The 18,172-nt window shown below is 55.9% G+C and overlaps 4 protein-coding genes across 4 annotated transcripts; 1 reads left to right on the plus strand and 3 right to left on the minus strand.

Annotated features, from left to right (window-relative positions):
- Positions 1-1,377: 1,377 nt before the first annotated feature.
- On the minus strand, positions 1,378-2,357 carry BKA78DRAFT_76515 (uncharacterized protein). Its single transcript, XM_066893722.1, has one exon. The coding sequence runs from the start codon at positions 2,258-2,260 to the stop codon at positions 1,739-1,741; it is 522 nt and encodes a 173-aa protein (XP_066747750.1). The 5' UTR covers positions 2,261-2,357; the 3' UTR covers positions 1,378-1,738.
- BKA78DRAFT_76533 (uncharacterized protein) lies at positions 2,358-4,553 on the minus strand. Its single transcript, XM_066893723.1, has 2 exons — positions 4,348-4,553; positions 2,358-4,287 (listed from the first exon to the last, which is right to left on the minus strand). Exons 1-2 carry the CDS (start codon positions 4,468-4,470, stop codon positions 2,455-2,457), a joined length of 1,956 nt encoding a protein of 651 aa, XP_066747751.1. The 5' UTR covers positions 4,471-4,553; the 3' UTR covers positions 2,358-2,454.
- Positions 4,554-6,650: 2,097 nt separating this feature from the next.
- On the minus strand, positions 6,651-9,156 carry BKA78DRAFT_364912 (uncharacterized protein). The gene has a single exon (XM_066892530.1). It carries the CDS (start codon positions 9,116-9,118, stop codon positions 6,845-6,847), a length of 2,274 nt encoding a protein of 757 aa, XP_066747752.1. The 5' UTR covers positions 9,119-9,156; the 3' UTR covers positions 6,651-6,844.
- Positions 9,157-13,675: 4,519 nt separating this feature from the next.
- BKA78DRAFT_364914 (uncharacterized protein) lies at positions 13,676-14,751 on the plus strand (the record flags this gene model as incomplete). Its single annotated transcript, XM_066892531.1, has 2 exons — positions 13,676-14,370; positions 14,484-14,751. Exons 1-2 carry the CDS (start codon positions 14,030-14,032, stop codon positions 14,749-14,751), a joined length of 609 nt encoding a protein of 202 aa, XP_066747753.1. The 5' UTR covers positions 13,676-14,029.
- Positions 14,752-18,172: the final 3,421 nt, after the last annotated feature.

Consider the following 18,172-nt stretch of genomic DNA (forward strand, 5'->3'; position numbering starts at 1 on the left):
TAAACCAAAGAACGGCGGCCGTTGAAAGCGACAAGAGCGGCTCCGGAGCAAGAAGGGGGCGATGCAGAATGAGCCGCGGTCTTGTCGACGTCAGAATCAGCTGTTGCGGGTGGTCGCAACGTTAATCTGTTGAGATGCAAAAGCGCGAAGCATTGACTTACATGCCATACCGCATCGCCGGGCCTCTGCAGCTGTCGAGCAAAAAAGTTACCAGTCACATATCCAGGACGTTAAGTTACCGGATGGCAGTGGCGGCAGAAAGCTTAGGTTGTTTGTCGGCTCTTACCTGCGTACGTACTGCTACAATGAGAGGTTGACTGTGTCCCGCTCCGTCGCCATCTTGCGCGCGCACGCGCGGCTGGCAGAAGCAATAGTCGATGCGCCACGCGTATACCCCTCCGACAGAAAAGAAGAAAAGAAGCAGTAGCAGTGCTAGCGCACCCTCCCACCGACGGCTGGAGCACCGTATGAGCGAGTGAGTGAGAAAGGGTCTTCCGGAAAGTCCTCTCCGCTCGCGGCCAATGGATGTGCGGTGTGCCGTGCGTGTGGTAGCTTGACCAGAATGTTGGGAATGGGCGGCAGGGATATTGGAGGGATCTGGAAGGGTCATCCCTTCGACAAGCTGAGGTTAATGGTGGACGTGGGGAGAAAGTGGGCCTTGCTGGATGGGCGATGGTGGTCGCAAGTGGGTGCGTGCTGGAAAAGAGGAGAAGTAACCGTGGGAGGAGGGGAGAAGAGAAGGTGTATTGAGGGGATGGTGGATGCAAATGGCGGATGGATGAAGCGGAGCGGCCCTCACTTTCTGCGGAGTGGCAGACTTTGTCCACACCGGGGACAGAAATGCTTGCAACATCCGAGAATCAAGTCAGACGTCTGCATACCCTGCTGTCTGATCTGGCAATTGAGCACCGCCAGGTATTTGTCTGCTGAAAATTTGGGGGGCCGTAAGTGATTTGCATGGTCGTTTGCTGCACAGCCTGCGCGGTCGATGTCTTGTACAGTTTTCGAGCGCAAGCAAACTTTTCTTCCGGTCAATCGAGGTTAGCAGCTAAGGCTGAGGCTGAAAGCAAATTGACAAGGTACACGTACATAGTGTGTGTGGCACAGCACAGCGAATCTCACGTAGCTTGACGTCAAAGGCTGCAGCTCAATCTGTGTGCCTTGGACAATGATGTCAGACGGTGCTACGACAAAGTCGATACAATGGCGTCGGTTGTGCTACGAGGAGTTTGAGATACAGGTAGATGCGTGGGTGGGAGCGGTGTTACGAACCGCTCCGATGCTCATCGTGGCTGGCTGGATGCGCGACATCAGGCCGGATGCCTTCTCACCACTCATCAGGAGGTTCGCGGAGCAATGTTTCAGGAGATAGTCATCTTATTTTGAACCGATAGAGAGTAGACAGATAGATGCCCAACGCCTCCTTCGCTTGCGCTTCGCTTCATGCGTGCGTCATTTCGCTTTGAATCGTTTTGGAGCCAGCCGGCCCAGCCCGGCCGGTGAAACCGCAGAGAAAACTCGATGAGGAAATAAAGAGACGCCCCGGAACGCCATTCAACTCCACCCGTCCAGTTTAATCCTCCCAATTAAGTGTTGTCCCGAAGCCCGTGGGTTGCATCTGCGTTGCGGGGCGTTGCGCCACTGGGAATAGCAGCAGTCGCGCCAGTCGAAAGAAAAAAGAAAGAAAAAAGAGAAAAGAAAAGAAGAGAAGAGAAAAGCAAACTACGCGTACATGCGTCTAATAGTTTGCGTAGCGTAGATGGATCTGTCGACGCAGCGCAGCACCAATTACTCGTGGCATCGTAAGCAAACAGCTATATGAAAAACAAGGAAAGGTACAAACGAAGAAACAGGTCAAGGCAGCAGATAGCCACCCGGGTAAAACACAGCCTGTCTTCGTCGCTTGCGCCTGTGCCCCGGAGTAAAGAGGGTGTCGCTCGCCCGCGCTCGCTTTGACTAACGAAACATCAACCGACAAACAGAGCAACGTCAACTGACCCAAATGACGGAGCGGTCGATCACTGATCTGATAGGCACCAGGTGTGATGGACGACGCGTACACGCAGAAATGTTTCCTGCCCTGCAGTTCAAAACGCTGAAGCGGTGAGAAATCGGAGGGGGCTTGCTGTATGGAGAGCGACACGCGAGGGGAGGGGCACACGTACGTACAGGCAACCAGTTGGTGCGTTGGCAGGAAGGCGGACGAGCATTTCCCATTGCACTCGTTGCGTCCTGACAACCCTGCCAGCTGCTTACCCATTGGCAGTGTGGGGGGCCGCCTCGGCGTCTGTCGAGGATTACGGGCTGACGATGATATGCGCCACAACCGCAACCGAAGGAGAAAATCCGAAAATACAGACGGAGAAGATGGAAACAAAAGCGAAAACCCATGCAGCTTAGAGCTGCACGGCTGGGAAGAAAAAATGGAAGAAATGCCGACAGATTCAACTTTGCTTAAACAGCGAAGTAGCCGGTAAAGTCTCCCGTGGGAGGTGCCATTGAGGTGTTTGTGACATCATAAGCCTGCTGCGTCTGCAGGTAGGGATGTTGTTGCGGATGGTTTGGAAACTGCATCTGATGTTGTTGACCGTCAGTCCCCATGTCCAGGGGGAAGGGTGTCGTTTCGGCTGACGAAACATCGCCAGACATGGGAGCAAAGGCGTCGAGGACGTTGTAATCGGAGACGACGGGACCACCGAGATGCATGGATGTAGTAGCGGTCGGAGTGGTGGTGTAGTTTGTCGAGTCAAAAGCGGTGGTCGGGTCGAAGGCTGGGTGGGGGTGCGCAAGTCCCCCGTGGGGAGCGGTGTGGAGGTTCATGGACGAGACGTGGTCCAAGCTGCTGAGCGAGGTTTGAGGCATTTGGTACGTCGCAACGGGGCTCGCGTGACTGCTCTCCATGGCCGAAGCTGGTACGCCGTCGCGGTTGACGCCGTATTCGTGGACCCGTCTAACTGGCTCGTCGTCGTCACCTTCCATGTCGCCGCCCATGACCTCGGCGCCAGCCGCATTCTCGGGGACGTACTCTTCCACCTCTTTCATCCAAAACTGCTTGAGTACGTCCATCGGCGGGTGATCTCCACCGCCTTTGCCGCCCCGTCGCTCGTCACCCTTGGCCTTGCGTCCGCGTTTCCTCGGGTTAAAGTGTGCGCGTCGCAAGTGTGCCGCCGCGTTGTAGTAGGCTCCGTACTTTTTACCGTTGCGACATGCTTTGCAGTGAGCAAGGAACTGCTTGTTTTGACTAGCGTCCACAGTTACCCAGACCTTTCGAATCGCTGCGTGGACTCGCTCCGTGTGTCGGCGCAGTTCGTGTTCGCCGCGAAAGCCCTCGGGATGCTCGTTGCACTTTGCGCACATGATTTTGGGGTGGACCGGCCGAATGTAGGGTGCCTTTGAGATGGCTGCAACCGACTTGGTGCCAGAGCCATCTCTGGCAGGGATCTTGATGACGGAGGACTGACTGTTTTCTGCAGACTCCGAGGCCTTGGGTGCAAGGGGACGAGCGCTTGAGGGCGTCTGCTCGATCAGACGATGGTTTCCCTGAGATTGATTCGATGTAATCGAGTGGTCGCTCTCTATCGATCTCGAGCGGACCATGTTGGTGGTCTGGTTCCCAGCGACGAAGCGACGAGGCTGAGAAGGTGCAGAAGAGCTAGCAACAGCAGGAACAGAAGAAGAGATAGGAAATTGCGTTGATGGGGAAGACACATCAGCGCAGGATGTAGGAAACAGCGAAAAGTCACCTTCAATGGACTTGTCCAGCGAAGGTGAGTGTGTGAAGAAGGGGTCGTTAGGAAAAACAGACTCTGAAACGTTGGAAAAGTTGGATTGCACTCGCATCATGTCCAACTGGTTTGCAAAGTAGGTGCTGGAACTGCTCTGCCGACTCATCTTGTCGCTTGCCGCTGTGGACCCTACCGTCAGCTCCCCGACGGAAGTGCTTGGTGATATCGAACCGTCGGGACTGGGGAATGGTTGCTGGAACGGGTAAGATGATGGATGGCCGATTTCTGATTGAAATGGGTTGGCGTGTCTGCCAAATCTGGCGGGAAGGCTCGAGGACTGTGCTTCAAAGGTTGCAATATACTCCGAAGGGTCGTAGACGTTGACCTCGTCAAGACGAGGCATGGGCTGATGAACAGACCTTGTTCGGACAAGGCTGGGTTTCTGGTCGGCGGTGGACTGCAGAGAGGCGTAGTTCTGGAAGCCTTGGCTGCACTGAAAAGTAGCCGGAGCAGAGTGGATGGGTGCCCCGTCCCGGATCATGGGCACGGGGATATCAAGTGCCTGAGCAGCATGATTAGAAAAGAAGGGGGAATGAGGACCAAAAAGTAGTCAATGTCGTACAGGAGTAGAGCCAGAAGTACAGCGGTTGGCGGCGGTGAAGCAGTTTAATTCAGAGTTGGCTTCCCAGGTGGTGGTGGAGTGCCTTGTGTAGAGCGGATCAGCGGGGGATAGGGGGCCGGCCATTGAGTCGGGACGGCGGTGGAAGAGATGAGGATCTAGAGACAGCAATGGAGGAGCATGAATGGGGGGGAGTAGCAACTGGATATGCGGGCAAGGCTGGCCTTTTGATTGTGGATGCAGAGGACATGGATGGTCATGGCGTGTGCTGGCGGGCCGGGGGCCCCTGTCGTGGTCGTCACCGACGGCAGTTGCAGGGAAGAGTGGAGCTGACTGTTCAGTTTCGTCCAACGCCCGCAGCGACGCGAGAGACGATTCGCCGCCTCGCCTCTCCCATCACGACTCGACTCGACAGGATCCCTTCTGCGAACAACCACACCACCACCCATCGCTCTGCTGTGCAACCATGACACTCCATGTCCGTCCCCGTCGACCACCGCTGCGCCCGCTTCACCCATCAACACGACGAAACGCTTGAGCCTCAGCGCCATGTTTTGGTTCCCCTCGCTCCCCCTTCACTCAACCGCTACGTCTCCACGCTCTCTCCATGGGGGCGCAGGTCGCGGATCGCCGGCTCCGCTCGTCGTTGGTGGCCGAGATTAAACCCGTCAACTGTCAAGTCAACTGTCACCGTCACCGCATCACGTGTCGCCGTGGTCTAGCCCCTTTGGGCTCCTGTTCCTCTCATTCTTGCTCTGGCTATCAAGACGTCTCAGGACGCACTGGCCGCAGCTATTCAATGACCTCATTCATGGCCGAAATTACCGCTCGTGCCCCGTACCACCTCCCTCAGCTGCATCCAGCCTGAACGAGTGGGCATTGCACACAAGAAGTCGAAGCACTGCCACTGCGTCCCAAAAACATGTCAACAATACAACAAAGCCACGGCCAATTTCCTTTGCTTCACCAAGACAAACACCCATTGTTGCAGAATCTCCAAGACTAGCTCCACAAGATGAAAGTCTAGCCTCCAGTTTACTGACAGTGGGAAATTATTTAGAAATGCCTACGTCTCATGACACAGTCTCAGGCACAAAGGCCTTCAGACCGCTAGTCCTCTTTTTGATGATTTGGAACTAATATTTCATCCTCACAACAACAGTTTGGCCAATCCTGCCTCCAAGACCTGGATGCCTTGCCAAAATACAAACGCCAAGCTGTTATACGCACTGAGCATGGAAACTCGGACGTTGGCTGTCATGTCCTTTTGGGAGAAGATTGTTCTCAACAACAAAGGGCGCCAATCGGCGCATCTCATTCCGTTCAACACCACCATTGCGAGTTTCCAGCTGCCATCCTTCACTCCGGAAAAACACATACAATGTCAAAATTTCACTGTTGCCAGCAGCTGTTTCGGTCCGGGCCGCCGCCAACAACAAATCTCACGGTGCTGTGGCGACGGCTGCCCACGCGAGTACTACAGTAGTACGACGAGCCGCTACTTCTACTAACCGAGCGGCGGCGGTCTTCGACAGTGGCCGAAGTTGGGCAGTCGAAGGTTGATCGCCTCGGCGCTCATTTTCGAAGAGGGCGTATTCGACTCGATGTCTCGCTTTCGTCGCGTGCCGAAACAGAGTTAGTGCCACAGGCGCTACCAAAAAGACCATCAACACCATCAAAAAGGCTAGCTCCCTACCCAATCGTCTCTCTCAACGGCCGGCTATTTCTACCGCCGTAGTATCCGCTTGTCTAACCCTGGCAAAACTGCGCGTCCTTCATTGTTTGGGCCTGGCTCGGATGCACTGTTGCCTGTGGAGGCCGACGTTCCAGAAATTCTTCGAGAGCCTCCGTCTGTTACAGACCAGCGTGTCGAAATTCTCTCGGCAAGCAACCGGCTCGGCCCGCTCCAATTGACAGTGACGCGCCGGCGTCCATAAGGGTTAGGGCTCGGTACCTCAGGATCTTGCCCGAGTCCGGGGTGCCATGCCTTTTTGACAGTCCTCGTCATCTCGTGGACGAGCCTTAGCCAATGGACGGAGTGTTGAATGTGTTTTCCCTTGGTGTTGATCTACATGGCGGAGTAGGTCCACCACCATCATCACAACCACCACGACCAGGCCCGCAGTCACACTATTTTGCGTAGGTCGTTTGCCTTCGTCAGCCAGAAATGTCATGGGGCCTTTTCTCTGACAGTCACCGCGTCGGTGAAAAGCTCTCCCCTCGCTCCGACGTCGTAGGGAATTGCCCTAAACCGCGGCCCCCTCTCTGCACCAAATCACATAGGATCGTTTCATGTTCCGGCAACAAACACGCGCACGAGGTCGGATGAACGCACTCCGCAAGTGTGGGCACTTTCTCAATTCTGCTACAGAGTCCCAGGAATGCGCTTTTTTCTCTAAGCCAATGGTATCATAAAGCACTCGCCTCGAAATTGCCAGTTCTCGACATGCACAAAACACGAAAATGCGTACGTACGCACGCAGAAATAGTGCACACCCTCCTACAGAATGCCACCTGCGCTCATGACCAACCGCCGCAACCTGGTTCGCTGTCCCTCAGACCCCCGCGACTTGTGCTTCTTCTCCGTCGACCCTGGAGCGTTGCTGCTGTTCTTGCTCCTGAGGCTAGGGCTTCTCCTCAAACTGATGCGGCTTGATCTCTTACTCGACGACGCGTCCTCGTCACGCAACTCGACTTCGACCGCACCCATGCCCCCGCTCACAACGCTCAGACGGTTGGCCGCAAACGAGCTCGCAGTAGTGCCGGTCGAATATCTGTCCGACATAGAAATCGCTCCAGCCCCTTCTTTTCCGGCCTCAGGCGGGCCTCCGTGCCACTCTGGGCCCACGCTGCTGCGGTTGGACTTGCTGACCGAGCCCTCGTCATCCGAGGTCCCGAGCCAAAAAGAGTCAATTGTGTCTTTTTCGCATTCCGTGGTGGGGATGCCCCAATCTTCGAAATACTGCACCAAATCGTCCAGAGCGCTGTCGTCACTTGCCCGCCGCTCAAACGTCGCTTTTTCGTCAAGGCTGTCGAGTGCGTCTTGGAATGCATCCAGTGACGCGATACCATCAGGCTTGCTAGGGGCCCTGTGCCATGTGAGCCTCTCGACCTCGCTCTTGGCAATGGCTTCGAGATCGTCGGCGTTGGCCGTGGTTTTCCTCTGGAACGCATTGAGACGAATAGGGCCTGCCACATACACGGTCCGCTGCCACGCCGTTTGCTCGGGCGGGATGACCGTGACAACGGACCCGCTGCGCAGCCGAATCGACGTCGCTGACACGCTGCTCGAGCGTGACGACTGCGCTGCTCGACGCCTAGCCTTGTTGAGAGACGAATGCGAGGCTCGAGCACGTGGTGCCGGAGCACGAGGGTTTTGAGCTCGTGATGTGGTGGGCGATAATTCGTCAAAGTCGGCAATTACCGACAACGCGCCAAGGTCCAGGGCGATGGGCGTGATCGGGAAGTCGGTGATTCTGCTGGCCATCGAAGGAAATGGATTGGCCAGTGGTTCCAAACTGGGCCTCCATGGCTCGCTCGAGGCTGAGGGCACCCTTCTACCAGGCGTCACGGCAGCCTTCGGACTCGGGTTCTCGCTCCTTTCGCCCCTCGGAGGGTAGTACTCCCGCGGAGTCGGCAGCATGCTCGACGGCCTCGCCGGAAGCCGCCTGTCTTTGAAGGCAGCAACATCTCTCGGTGGGCTGCTCGTCCGTATCGTCTCCATCTGCTTGCTCTCCAGCATCTTCTTTACTCGGGATCGTTCTCCAAAACCAGCACTAGGCTTCCTCATAGACGTGCTACTGTACTCGCCCTGCTTTCCTCTTTCTGCTCCCTTGCCCGTCGAGCTTCTCTTCCGCGTGTCAACTACTCTGACCCCACCGCTCGCTCGTGCGCTGATTGCCCTCTTTGGTGCCTCGATGATGACACTTCCCAAGCCTTCGAGGCGCAAGAAGCGTGCCGGTGCGGAGTCTGTCCGATACAGGTAGGATGGTCTCCGCCCCTCAATTGGCCTGGATCTGCCCCTTTCGCTCTCTACACTTCCTGCACTGTTTCTCTTTCTGCCGCTTCCTCTTCTACTGCTGCCTTCAGCAAAAGCGACGCCTCCCTCTCTACGCACAAATGTCGCACTGCGAGGCGAGCGTCGTAGTGAATGATGGGGCCAGTGTCCGGAGTTGAGGGTCGTCGCCTGTTCCCGTTCTTCCTCACTCTCGCTGTCCTGCTGACTGCTGCCCTCGTCTGCGTCTTCGTACTCGTCGCTTTCGCTTTCTTCGCTGTCGCTCACCAAAAACGCTCCAGGCGTGACCGGAGTATTCGGTGGCTCACCAGGGTTCTGAACTAGAACAGAAAGAGCTGTTTGGTCGAACAGCGGGAGAGGAAGAGGCAGGCCTGCAGAGATGGGTGGAGTTGGAGGTGGTGAGTGTGCCGATTGAGGATTGGCAAGGTGCGAAGAGGTAGGTGCTGGTTGCAAATGAACCGTGACAGGCGGAGTGGAGGTGGCGGTAGATGTAGGGGTGGTCGAAGGAGCATTCAGGGGAGGACTGACGCTCGAAGACCTCGATGGAACGTTTGAGGTGAGTTCCTCTTGATTCGGATGCAATTGATCTTGGCGGTGTTGTTGGTGATGTTGTTGGTGATGTTGTTGGTGATGTTGGGAGTGCGGTAAGTTTTGGTGTGGCCATGAGGTCGAGTTTGTGGGTGAGGCTTGCCTCGAGGGCGAGTGTGACTGTGCGCATTGTGGAGATGGCGACAGTCTTGTATGGCTTGAAGGGTCCATTGTGGAGGGGCTCGTGATCCAAGGTAAGTCGGTGGCAGGGCGTTTGTTCCAGCGGCTTTGTCTCGTCTCAAAGAAAGGAATGCGGCCGCAGACGTAAAAAAGATTGTTGCAGCAGCCCCAACGACGCGGATCAAAGGTAGGATCTTCTGGGGCGATGATGTCAAAGGACAGTCTCAATGATTGGCGGGGTAGTGTTGAAGAGGCCCGTCGTCTCGTAGTCGCGCCTCTTTCGTCGTGTGCCCCGAAAGGAATAGTCCTTTGATGGAGCAAAAAGAGGACAGGCTAACAATGGCGATCAGGTACAAGCAGGGTCGACCAAAAGCTTGATTCTTTCAGTTGGACGACCTTTTCCGCGGCTTGATTGTTTAAGAGGTCTGCAGGGCAGCTGGCTTGCCTTTCGTCTTCTGGCACCAAATTGCCGCGGGCTCGAGAGCGTTGGATGGCGCAATGGTGGGAAGAGGCGGCAAAAGCTGGCTGAAGGCGCTGCTGCAGCCGTCCGCGACCGTCGTCGAGAGTACAGACTCGATTCTTACGGACGGGACCAGGCGGGGACCGTGTAGTAGCTGCGGGTGCGGCGGTGCGCACCAGGCTGCTTGGTGGCGCTCTTCCAGGCGTGATGACGAAGCCCAGCTCGCTGCCACTCGTCGTCGATTGCGTGCACCTGGAGCGAGCAACTGTGGAACGCCAAAATGAAGGGAACTGTGGAAAAAAGGGGGAGCCCAGGAGCGATCGGCGCCGCTCGCGGAATTGATGGACGGCGGAGAAAGAACTGGTCAAGTCTCAAGGGACCGACTACCTTATTATCGTCGTCCGTCTTGAGACTCCACTGCACCATCTGAGACGAGAGGCGCTGGTGGTGTGGAGGAGAGAGCAAAAGGGAACTCTTTCTCCTCCACAGGAAAGACAAGACACCATCTTCTGGGGTCCGCCCACAGCGTCCGCTTGCAGCAACCAGGAACGACATACCCTATAGTCTAGGAGTAGCAGTGCCGGCGCAGTGGTACCTTGAGCGCGACTCGATTCGAGCTACCGTATTTCCGCCCCGCCTGTCTGCCGCCCTCTCTCACTTCACGATTCCTCTCCACCCTTGGCGCGCTCGGTGTCGCCGTTTGGCGCCCTAAAGACGCACCCACAGGCTGACATTCATTGTGAGTTATTGCTTGGGGATGCGCCTGCGTCTGTCTTACCGGGACGGGCTCTCGCGCCTCGCGCCGCTCAAGGTACTGCTCCTCTCCTCCCATCCATCTCTGCCTTTCTACCTTTTTGCCATCTTGGCCCAATTTTCTCCGACGGCTGGCTCCGTTCCCATTGTCGCTTGTGGAGCGTCTCAAGAGCCCTCGAACAATCTGTGCCCGATCCTGCTCCGCTCCTCTCCCTCTACTCTCCAGGTCTCGCGTCTTCCCCGGCTGCTTGGCACGCGGTGCAAACATGAACCCTCCAACCAGTTGAGCCATGACGACCGCATCCGGCTAGCTCATCTCGCTTGAGACGCACTCTATCGGCTTGGAATGCACTTGCCGCGTTCCTGGCCACGGGCACCCGAGTCTGTTCTGGGCATGGCTGGCGGCGCCGTTCTGGGCGAGCGCTGGGCGTGTTTGACGGACGCATTGGCGTGAATGCAAGCTAGCCCTTGGTTGACTTGAACGGGACGCGTGCAAACTGACAGCTTGGCGCGTTGGCGCACTAAAATGCTTTGCTGCGATACCCAGTCGGCATCGCAGACTTCTTTGGTGTTTTGGGTCTGCCCAAAACGTCTCGTCAGGAGGATTTCTCAGTGGTGATGCGGCTTGTCGTACGCGTACGAGTGACTGCGCGCTGTCTGGCTCTGCTTGTCACACAGTACCTGCATATGCGCATGCCATTCTCTCACCCCCTTGTCATCCCTCGCCCCACTCCTCTTCTCCTCACCCCGGTGACACCATCAAGGAATGGACGTGCGATGCGAACCACGGGATTGGAACAATGACTGATGACATAGATCTCAAGCGCGTCTCCCCCGTCACCTCCCTGTCGATCACCTTATCGCGCGCCTACTCTTCTTGTCCTTGACTGGATTCTGCCGTCTTCAGTCAAGCGCAAAACGTCTCATCATGTCATGTCTATTTCTGGGCCAGTGATGCCGACGCTTCGGGCTTGGAGAGGTGGGGGCAGAAGAGCTGTCGGTCGTACACGGCGGCGCCGGCGAGGAGTTGAGGAGGAGCTTGTTGTTGGAGTGCATGCTCCAGGAATAGGCTCGCTTCTTTGAGCAGCCCCGAGTCGATGGTTTGTTATCTTCCTTCCCATTTTCTCAGCTTCCCTCGGCGTGTCCGGTCGGTTATGGCATCGCTCGCGTGATGGAAGCCGGCAAAAACAGGAGTGAGTAGGGAATCGGCTAACAACAAAGAAGCGCTTGAAGCGGAGTAAAGAAGCGAGAGGATGGAGGCTACTCGCAAAAGCACGACCCTTTGGTGTTGGAGAGGGAGCGCTGAGCTAATCTCCTACTCGCCTCCTGGACCTCTGCCCCGACCCTGCCCTATCCGCCACACGGATGCTCCCACTCATCAATAACGGGCAATTCATTAGAGGCAGCCGGCTTGTCTACTACCTCTTGCCTGGCCCGGTAGGTAACGTGTCTCGTGCGTTTCTCCTTCGTTCGGCTCTTATATTACCCACCTTTGACGGTTGCGTGCGCCCATCAACCAAGCGGCAGTTGCAATCAGCTGAGTTCGAGATGGCCAGTTGACCGGGAAGGAAGACAGACCCTTGGGCCAGTGGAAAGACTGAGCGACACGCATGGAGCCTCGAGAAAGAAAAAAAAATTACAGCTCATTCATCCACGCGCACCGCAACGGCGCCAACGCTCCTCCCGCTTCCCATCGCTCGAGCTCAATAGGGAAATTTGCATTCAAGCTTGGACACCAAAAAAGCACCTGAATGGAAGCGAACGCGAAAAGCCAGCGCTACAGCCAAATGCCCTACCTACTTTAGCACCGCTCAAATACCTGGATGCGCTTGCCACGCTGGCTCCCGGCCTTTAGCAGCGCTTGAAAAATCCTCCGCGCGCATGGCCTGATTTTTTCTCATTTGACGGTAGCGAGGGATGCTCCCGCCATCACCCACTCTTTCGTTGTTGGATCTCTTGAGTGGGAGATGTGTGTGATTCGGTCGAATCGAGAAGCCGACGTTTGCTTTTGTCAATCGTCGATCGACGGTCGACGGGACGATCCAGCCTGCTGCTTCTTGGTAAGAGTTTGAGGCCGCTAGTGACTGTTTGGTTGACAACGCTCTTGGTGCTTGGTTATCTCGTGGGTCGAGATGGGCGCGGCTGATTCACGAGGCTCACTATCGCTCGGACTTTCGCGGAGCCTTATATGGATGCGACGTTGCTTGATGCGAGGACCTGAGTGAGTATATCTCGTCGCCCCCTGACCGGAGCGGACGAGAACGAAGCAGGCAGCAGAAGCGTTCATCTTGCTCATCTTCAGCGTGAGAGGGATTTGTGGAAGTCCTCCATGCGCGTCGATCACGGTCATTTTTGCACCAATCCTTCGCTGATGCTTCTCGATGACTCGGAACCGAAACAGCACCTCAGCGTTTGGGACCTGATCCGCCGCGCTGAAGACGGATGAAAATTTTGGACATCTTCTGGAAGATGTCACCCAAGGGCTGCGGTGTTGTGGCACAAACAATTCAAATCATGCCGCCACACCGCCCTCCCGAACCACAACCAGACTTTTTGCGCTGTCAGATCCGGCGACGGAGAGCGCCAGCCAATCAGATGCTGACTCAGTCTGTCTGACAAACAATTCGCAGGATTGATAGAGTTCTGCTTCTTTGATGTGAGCAAACAATTGACCAAGCGGTTTCGCAAGCAAACATGGAAAGTGTCCAGAAGGTAGGAGTGGCAACGGATGCAAAAGTCCAACAGACTCATGTCAAGCCCGACGTTCGACATCAAACCCCGGTCCATCATTAATATGGACCGTAGATGGATTGGTGCAAGAATCCATCTAAACACCCCCGGCAAGGTTGCGCAAGACTCACCAAGCCGGAGGAGGAGGCAGGGACGGAGAACTGGACCATATTGGCGCGGCGGTTATCGTCGCGTTAGTTGTTGTCAGTTTGGCTATTATTGCGCTGGTTTGTCACACTGGTTATCGTCACGCTGGTTATCGTCGCGCTGGTTGTCGTCGCGCTGAGGGCCTCCCTAATGCTCACCACTCACGTGCAGACTTCCTTTTGCTGACTAAAACCAAACTTGATTGATTCCTATTTGGGTTTAGCGCGTCACATTTTCCACCTCTACCGGCGAACCCCCCACCCAAAGCCCCCCTTCTGCAGCACCTAATTTCCCGTCCGCCTTCGGAAGGCTCGACGGCACGTCGCTGCCATGACCCTACGCTTCGCTCCGAGACGGCGCGCCGTACCATCTCACCTTCCTCCGGCTCGCCGGGGGACCATGATCCATTCGTCTGTCTAAATCTCTGCAACTCAACCTCATTCAACAACATCACAACATGCCGTCCTCATCATGTCCCCAACAACCATGCCGATGCACTTGCAATTTTCCACTGTCGCACCAAGCTCAGTTCAGGTGCGAAGTTAACCTCAGCCATCTGCTGTACGTGTCGCTCTCGACTGTGGAGCAGGAAATCGCGACACTGAGGCAGGCTGGAGGGCTTTGAGAGGATGCGTAAGTTGTGCATGCACAGGACTCGGCTTGAGCATTCTGGGAGCATTTATTTGGGTCAGAGATAACAAGACTGATTGTGATGGTGTGGTAGTGAGGGAGGTGGAAGGAAGGGTGAGTGACAAATCAGCGCAACCGCAGACAGACCCTTGACGTCAATTCCACCATCCGAACCCCCTCTCAACACCTCATCACATTTACTTCGCAGTCCTACATATCCCTTACCACCATCACCCACCGAGATGGCACCAACAGACCCACCACCAAAGAAGAAATGGCAGCCATGGTGGCGACGGCAGCAGCAGCAGCAGCAACAGGAGCAATCTACCAACTCCGAAATGACGCCCACCAAAGCCGCCTGTATCATCAAGTTGCGCCACTCCGACGACATGTCCTTTGCAGAAATCGGCGAGTGGGCGAAAGTGTCCGAGGAGGCTGCGCGCGAGGTCGGGGCCAGAGCAGAGGCCTTTTGCAGGGAGAGGCATGGCGAGAGGGAGTGGACTTCGCGCGAGATGATTGAGATGTGTGAGATTGAGGATGAGGAGTTGAAGAGGAAGGAGCGCGAGGCGGCGGAGAGGCGGAGGTGTGTCGTTCTCTAATGTAGGTGCCTCCGCCATGGACATCTCTTGATTTGATGTCCCTTCCATGTCTGCCTGACAGTTCTGCTTTCGGCTTTTTGTAATGAGGACTGTGCAGTGCGTCGGGTTTCTCAGCAAGTGAGTCTCTTCGCAACTGTTCGGCCCACTTTGTCAAAGATTTCAAACAGCGGGAATATCTTCTACCCATTTCAACCTCCATGTTGTCTTCGATTCACCGAGTATTTGATCAACGCATCGTCTTCCCCATAATCTTATCGAACCTCCTCACCCTCCCATCCTCTCCCGTCTTACAAAGGTCTCTCCAGTCCAGCCCATTGAGACCACTCCAAACCCCCGTCGCACGACGCAACCGCAAATGCAGCTGAACTAGCCCAACTCGCCAGCGCATGCAAGTGCGGGAGGGATCGACGGGAAGGATTAGCGGGAAGACCGGGGGGTCGACGGGTATGCATGCTTGTATGCAGGTACGGATCGACGGCGCGGAATGAAAGATAGACGGCGTTTGTAGATGGGCGATAGGCTCGTAGGGCAGATAAGGTAGGGCGAGGGAGACGCGGCGGTGAGTCGCCACTGGCGCGGGACGCCGGTGGGGAGGGTTGGAATGGATGTGCGATTGGGGGATGAGTGGGGTGGGACTGGTGATCGATGAGGAGAAGGCAGTGGGGGTGAGGTTTTCCGTCTTTGAAGAGATCAATCGTCTCTTGCTTTGGTTGTCTCCCTCTGTTGTTTCCAAATGGAGAATGGAAGATAAGCAATGAGGTGAGGTGAGTTCAAGAAATATGCAGGGACAACAAGCTTCCTGCAACGGCGATCATCGTCGCAAGGGAGAGACGGAGGTGACCAAGTCGCCAGACCGTTGTACTCCAGCTTCTACTAGCGTATTCGACAATCCTCATCATTATCACTTGATGATGGAGAGCATCATGATGAGGAAATGAAGCATCCATTCATTAAAGAGCATTGATGATCAGCATCGCTCGACTATCGCAAAAGAAAGAGTAAAAAACCACTGTTTTTGGGTATGGCGCCCTGCTCGCCCTGCCGAAGAGAAAGAAGAAGAAGCAGGACAGCAGGCATGCGCATGTGGTACGCTAACCAGAAACGCCATCGCTAAGAGCCCATCCCATACCGTTGCCGACAAGAGAATGCCGCCATCCCGTATCCCGGTCGTCCCGATGATCCCAACCTAACGAAGGTATGTGCTCATATCGCCCGCCGCCGTCGCCGTTGTTATCGCCAGCCCTGTAGGTGTGGGGCTCGCCGTTGTCGCCTCGACTGACTGCCACCCCGGTTTTGGACTCCGTGGGAAGTCGAAGGAAGGAGATCTAAAGTGAAGGAGAGAGAAAGAGGGAGAATTAAAGAAAGACATTATTCCGCCGACCGACCGCCCGTATTTGCTCGCGCTGTAGCGTACGCACCGAAACGAAAAACAGGAATGTAAGAAAAGAACGGACTGGGGTATTAGTGAAACGACGTGGGTATTCTCAAAGCAAAGAAAAAGAAGGAAAAGCAAGGAATGCTTGCCACCTGTACCGGTATGTAAAGGAAGTCGTGGTAGAGTCCAGCATGTCGCACCAGATCGACGGCCTAGCTCACTTGGGACTGCTCGCTGCAATCAATGCATGCTGCGCGGCAGATGGTTGATGCCCCATGGGCGCAGAGAAGCACGAATCCTTTCGGTTGTCGATGCTTCTGCCTCGAGGCTTTTGCGAAGAAAGGTTCGAGCAATCGCTGAACTGCGAAACTGCGCATGAGCTGCGCTGACCACGCGCGTCGATTCGCTGGATGCTGGTCGTGGCTCGTCGACCAGGTGAGAACGTACCGAGCCCAGAGTCCTTGCGCCGTGCTCCTGACTGCTTCTCGGATGCGTCCGCCGGCTGTGACCATAGGTTGGTCGGAGAGGGAGAGTCGCCGCATGAGACCGAGAGTTTGGTTTCTGCGGTAGAAGTGTTTGTGAGGGGCTCCAAGGATGAGCTTGATTCGGTACGAGTCGCGGTGGTGGATGCGTTGGACAGCGTGGAGTCTTGCGACTTGGTGGCCTTCAAGCCCGGGCGGCGCGGCGTAGTCCTCTTAGGCTTCGCCTTGTCTGCCGCCGACGGGACTCTTCGCCTGAATTGCATCCTAGACGTCTCCAATGGTGGTAGGTTGGCAGGAGAAATCGAATCCGGAGGAGTCTGAGGAGTCTCCATATGCGTTTGCGAACTCGCAAATTGTGCAGAGAGAAGACTCATAGGTGACGAAGAAGGTAGAATTGCAAGAGGCTCTCCTGGCACCTGCTCTTCCTGCGGTTGAAGGGTCTCTGTTTCCTCGGTGCTAGGCGCCAGGGCCTCTCCACGAGATGGCTTGCGAACAAACGACTTCATTCTCTTGAGGTTTCCGCTCACCGTCGACAAGCTTGCAACCGCAACAGATCCCGAGCCCTCGTCCGACTCCGAGCCAGCCATAATACGGCACTCTGCAGGAGGTTGCACACGAGCGGCCTTGTCATAGCGACCAGTAACGGCTGGCTGTTCAGGCGGTATTCCAGACATGCCGGGCATCTGGAGACATTTGTGGCCAGCAAATTTACCACTGAAAAAGTCGGCAATCTGAGGATCCTCCTCTTCCATTCGAGCGGCCAATGGTCCGTCGGCGGCGAGACTCTCGCGTACTACCACAGCCTCGCCATTTTCGGCGGGTGCAGAAGCCCCAAGCACGGTCCGGTCAGTCTGGCCTGCGCGTGCACATCCCCTCAGCAAGATGTGTTTAGGGTGGCCTCTTTCCCACAGGTCGAGCTCTTTGATTGTCGCACCTCGGTAGGCGTTGAACATGCGCTCGCGGGCAGTAAAGTGGAAGGTTGGGAAAGGGAACCAGTGGTCATCTCCTCGCTCAAGAGGGGTCGGCACGAATTCAAAGCGTGAGGCGTGGGTGCGCTCAAGAGATTGGGCCAAGCCCTTCCAGATGTCTCTCATGAGGGGCGGCTTTCGTGTAGACGGTGGCGCGTAAGTCGGGTCGACATTGTCTTTGAAGTGAACGGGCCATCCGTTGGTGATTTCCGATAGCTTCTCGAGCTCTGCGCAACTCACCACAATACTGAAACCGGTGTGCCACTTTCCCTTGACCTCGTCGAATTCTTTGGTCGGCTCCTCATAACGATGCGAGAAGACTTCTTGTACATGGAGCCAGTGTTGACGCTGATACGTGGGACCAAAGCTTTGCAGGTCCTTGGAGGACAGCCATTGAACTCTGATGTCGCGCTTGTTCATAGCGCGGAGGTAAGTCGCATACTGCGTCTTTGCGCGATCGATGCGCTGAAGCAGTTCGGCTTGTGTCGCTTGCCTTGCGTGCTGTTTTTGTTTGGTGAGGATCAAGGTAGTGACGAATTGCTCAAGTTCGTCGTCGGTGAGCGGGCGAGCAATGTAATCGGCCAAAGCACGCGAGGCGCGAGGGTGGTGGGCGGCAACGGCGGGGGACAAGAGTTCGAGCAGGTGCTGGCGCTTGATGCAATCCCTAAAAGTGGTGAGCCCGGGAGTATTCGACAGACGGGGCGAGGGCCTTTGTACATTTTGGCGGAGAGGTCAATGGGAAAGAGCTCAGTAGGTGTGCTGTTTAAGCTGTCGACATGGTAGAATGGCGGAGGTTCGATGTGCGGAAGAGCGTTTGTGGAGGGGAGAGAGAAAAGGTCATGGTGGAAAAAGCAGAGGGTTGAGGTCGTGGGGAGTGCCGGCGGAGCAGCCAGCGAGCGCGGCGCAGCGCGAGCGACGATGTAGCGATATATTAGAGGCAGCCCACCACCAGACTGGCAAT

The sequence above is a fragment of the Phyllosticta capitalensis genome (assembly GCF_038381095.1).
Source record: "Phyllosticta capitalensis strain CBS 128856 chromosome Unknown BKA78scaffold_2, whole genome shotgun sequence".
NCBI classification, from domain to species: domain Eukaryota; kingdom Fungi; phylum Ascomycota; class Dothideomycetes; order Botryosphaeriales; family Phyllostictaceae; genus Phyllosticta; species Phyllosticta capitalensis.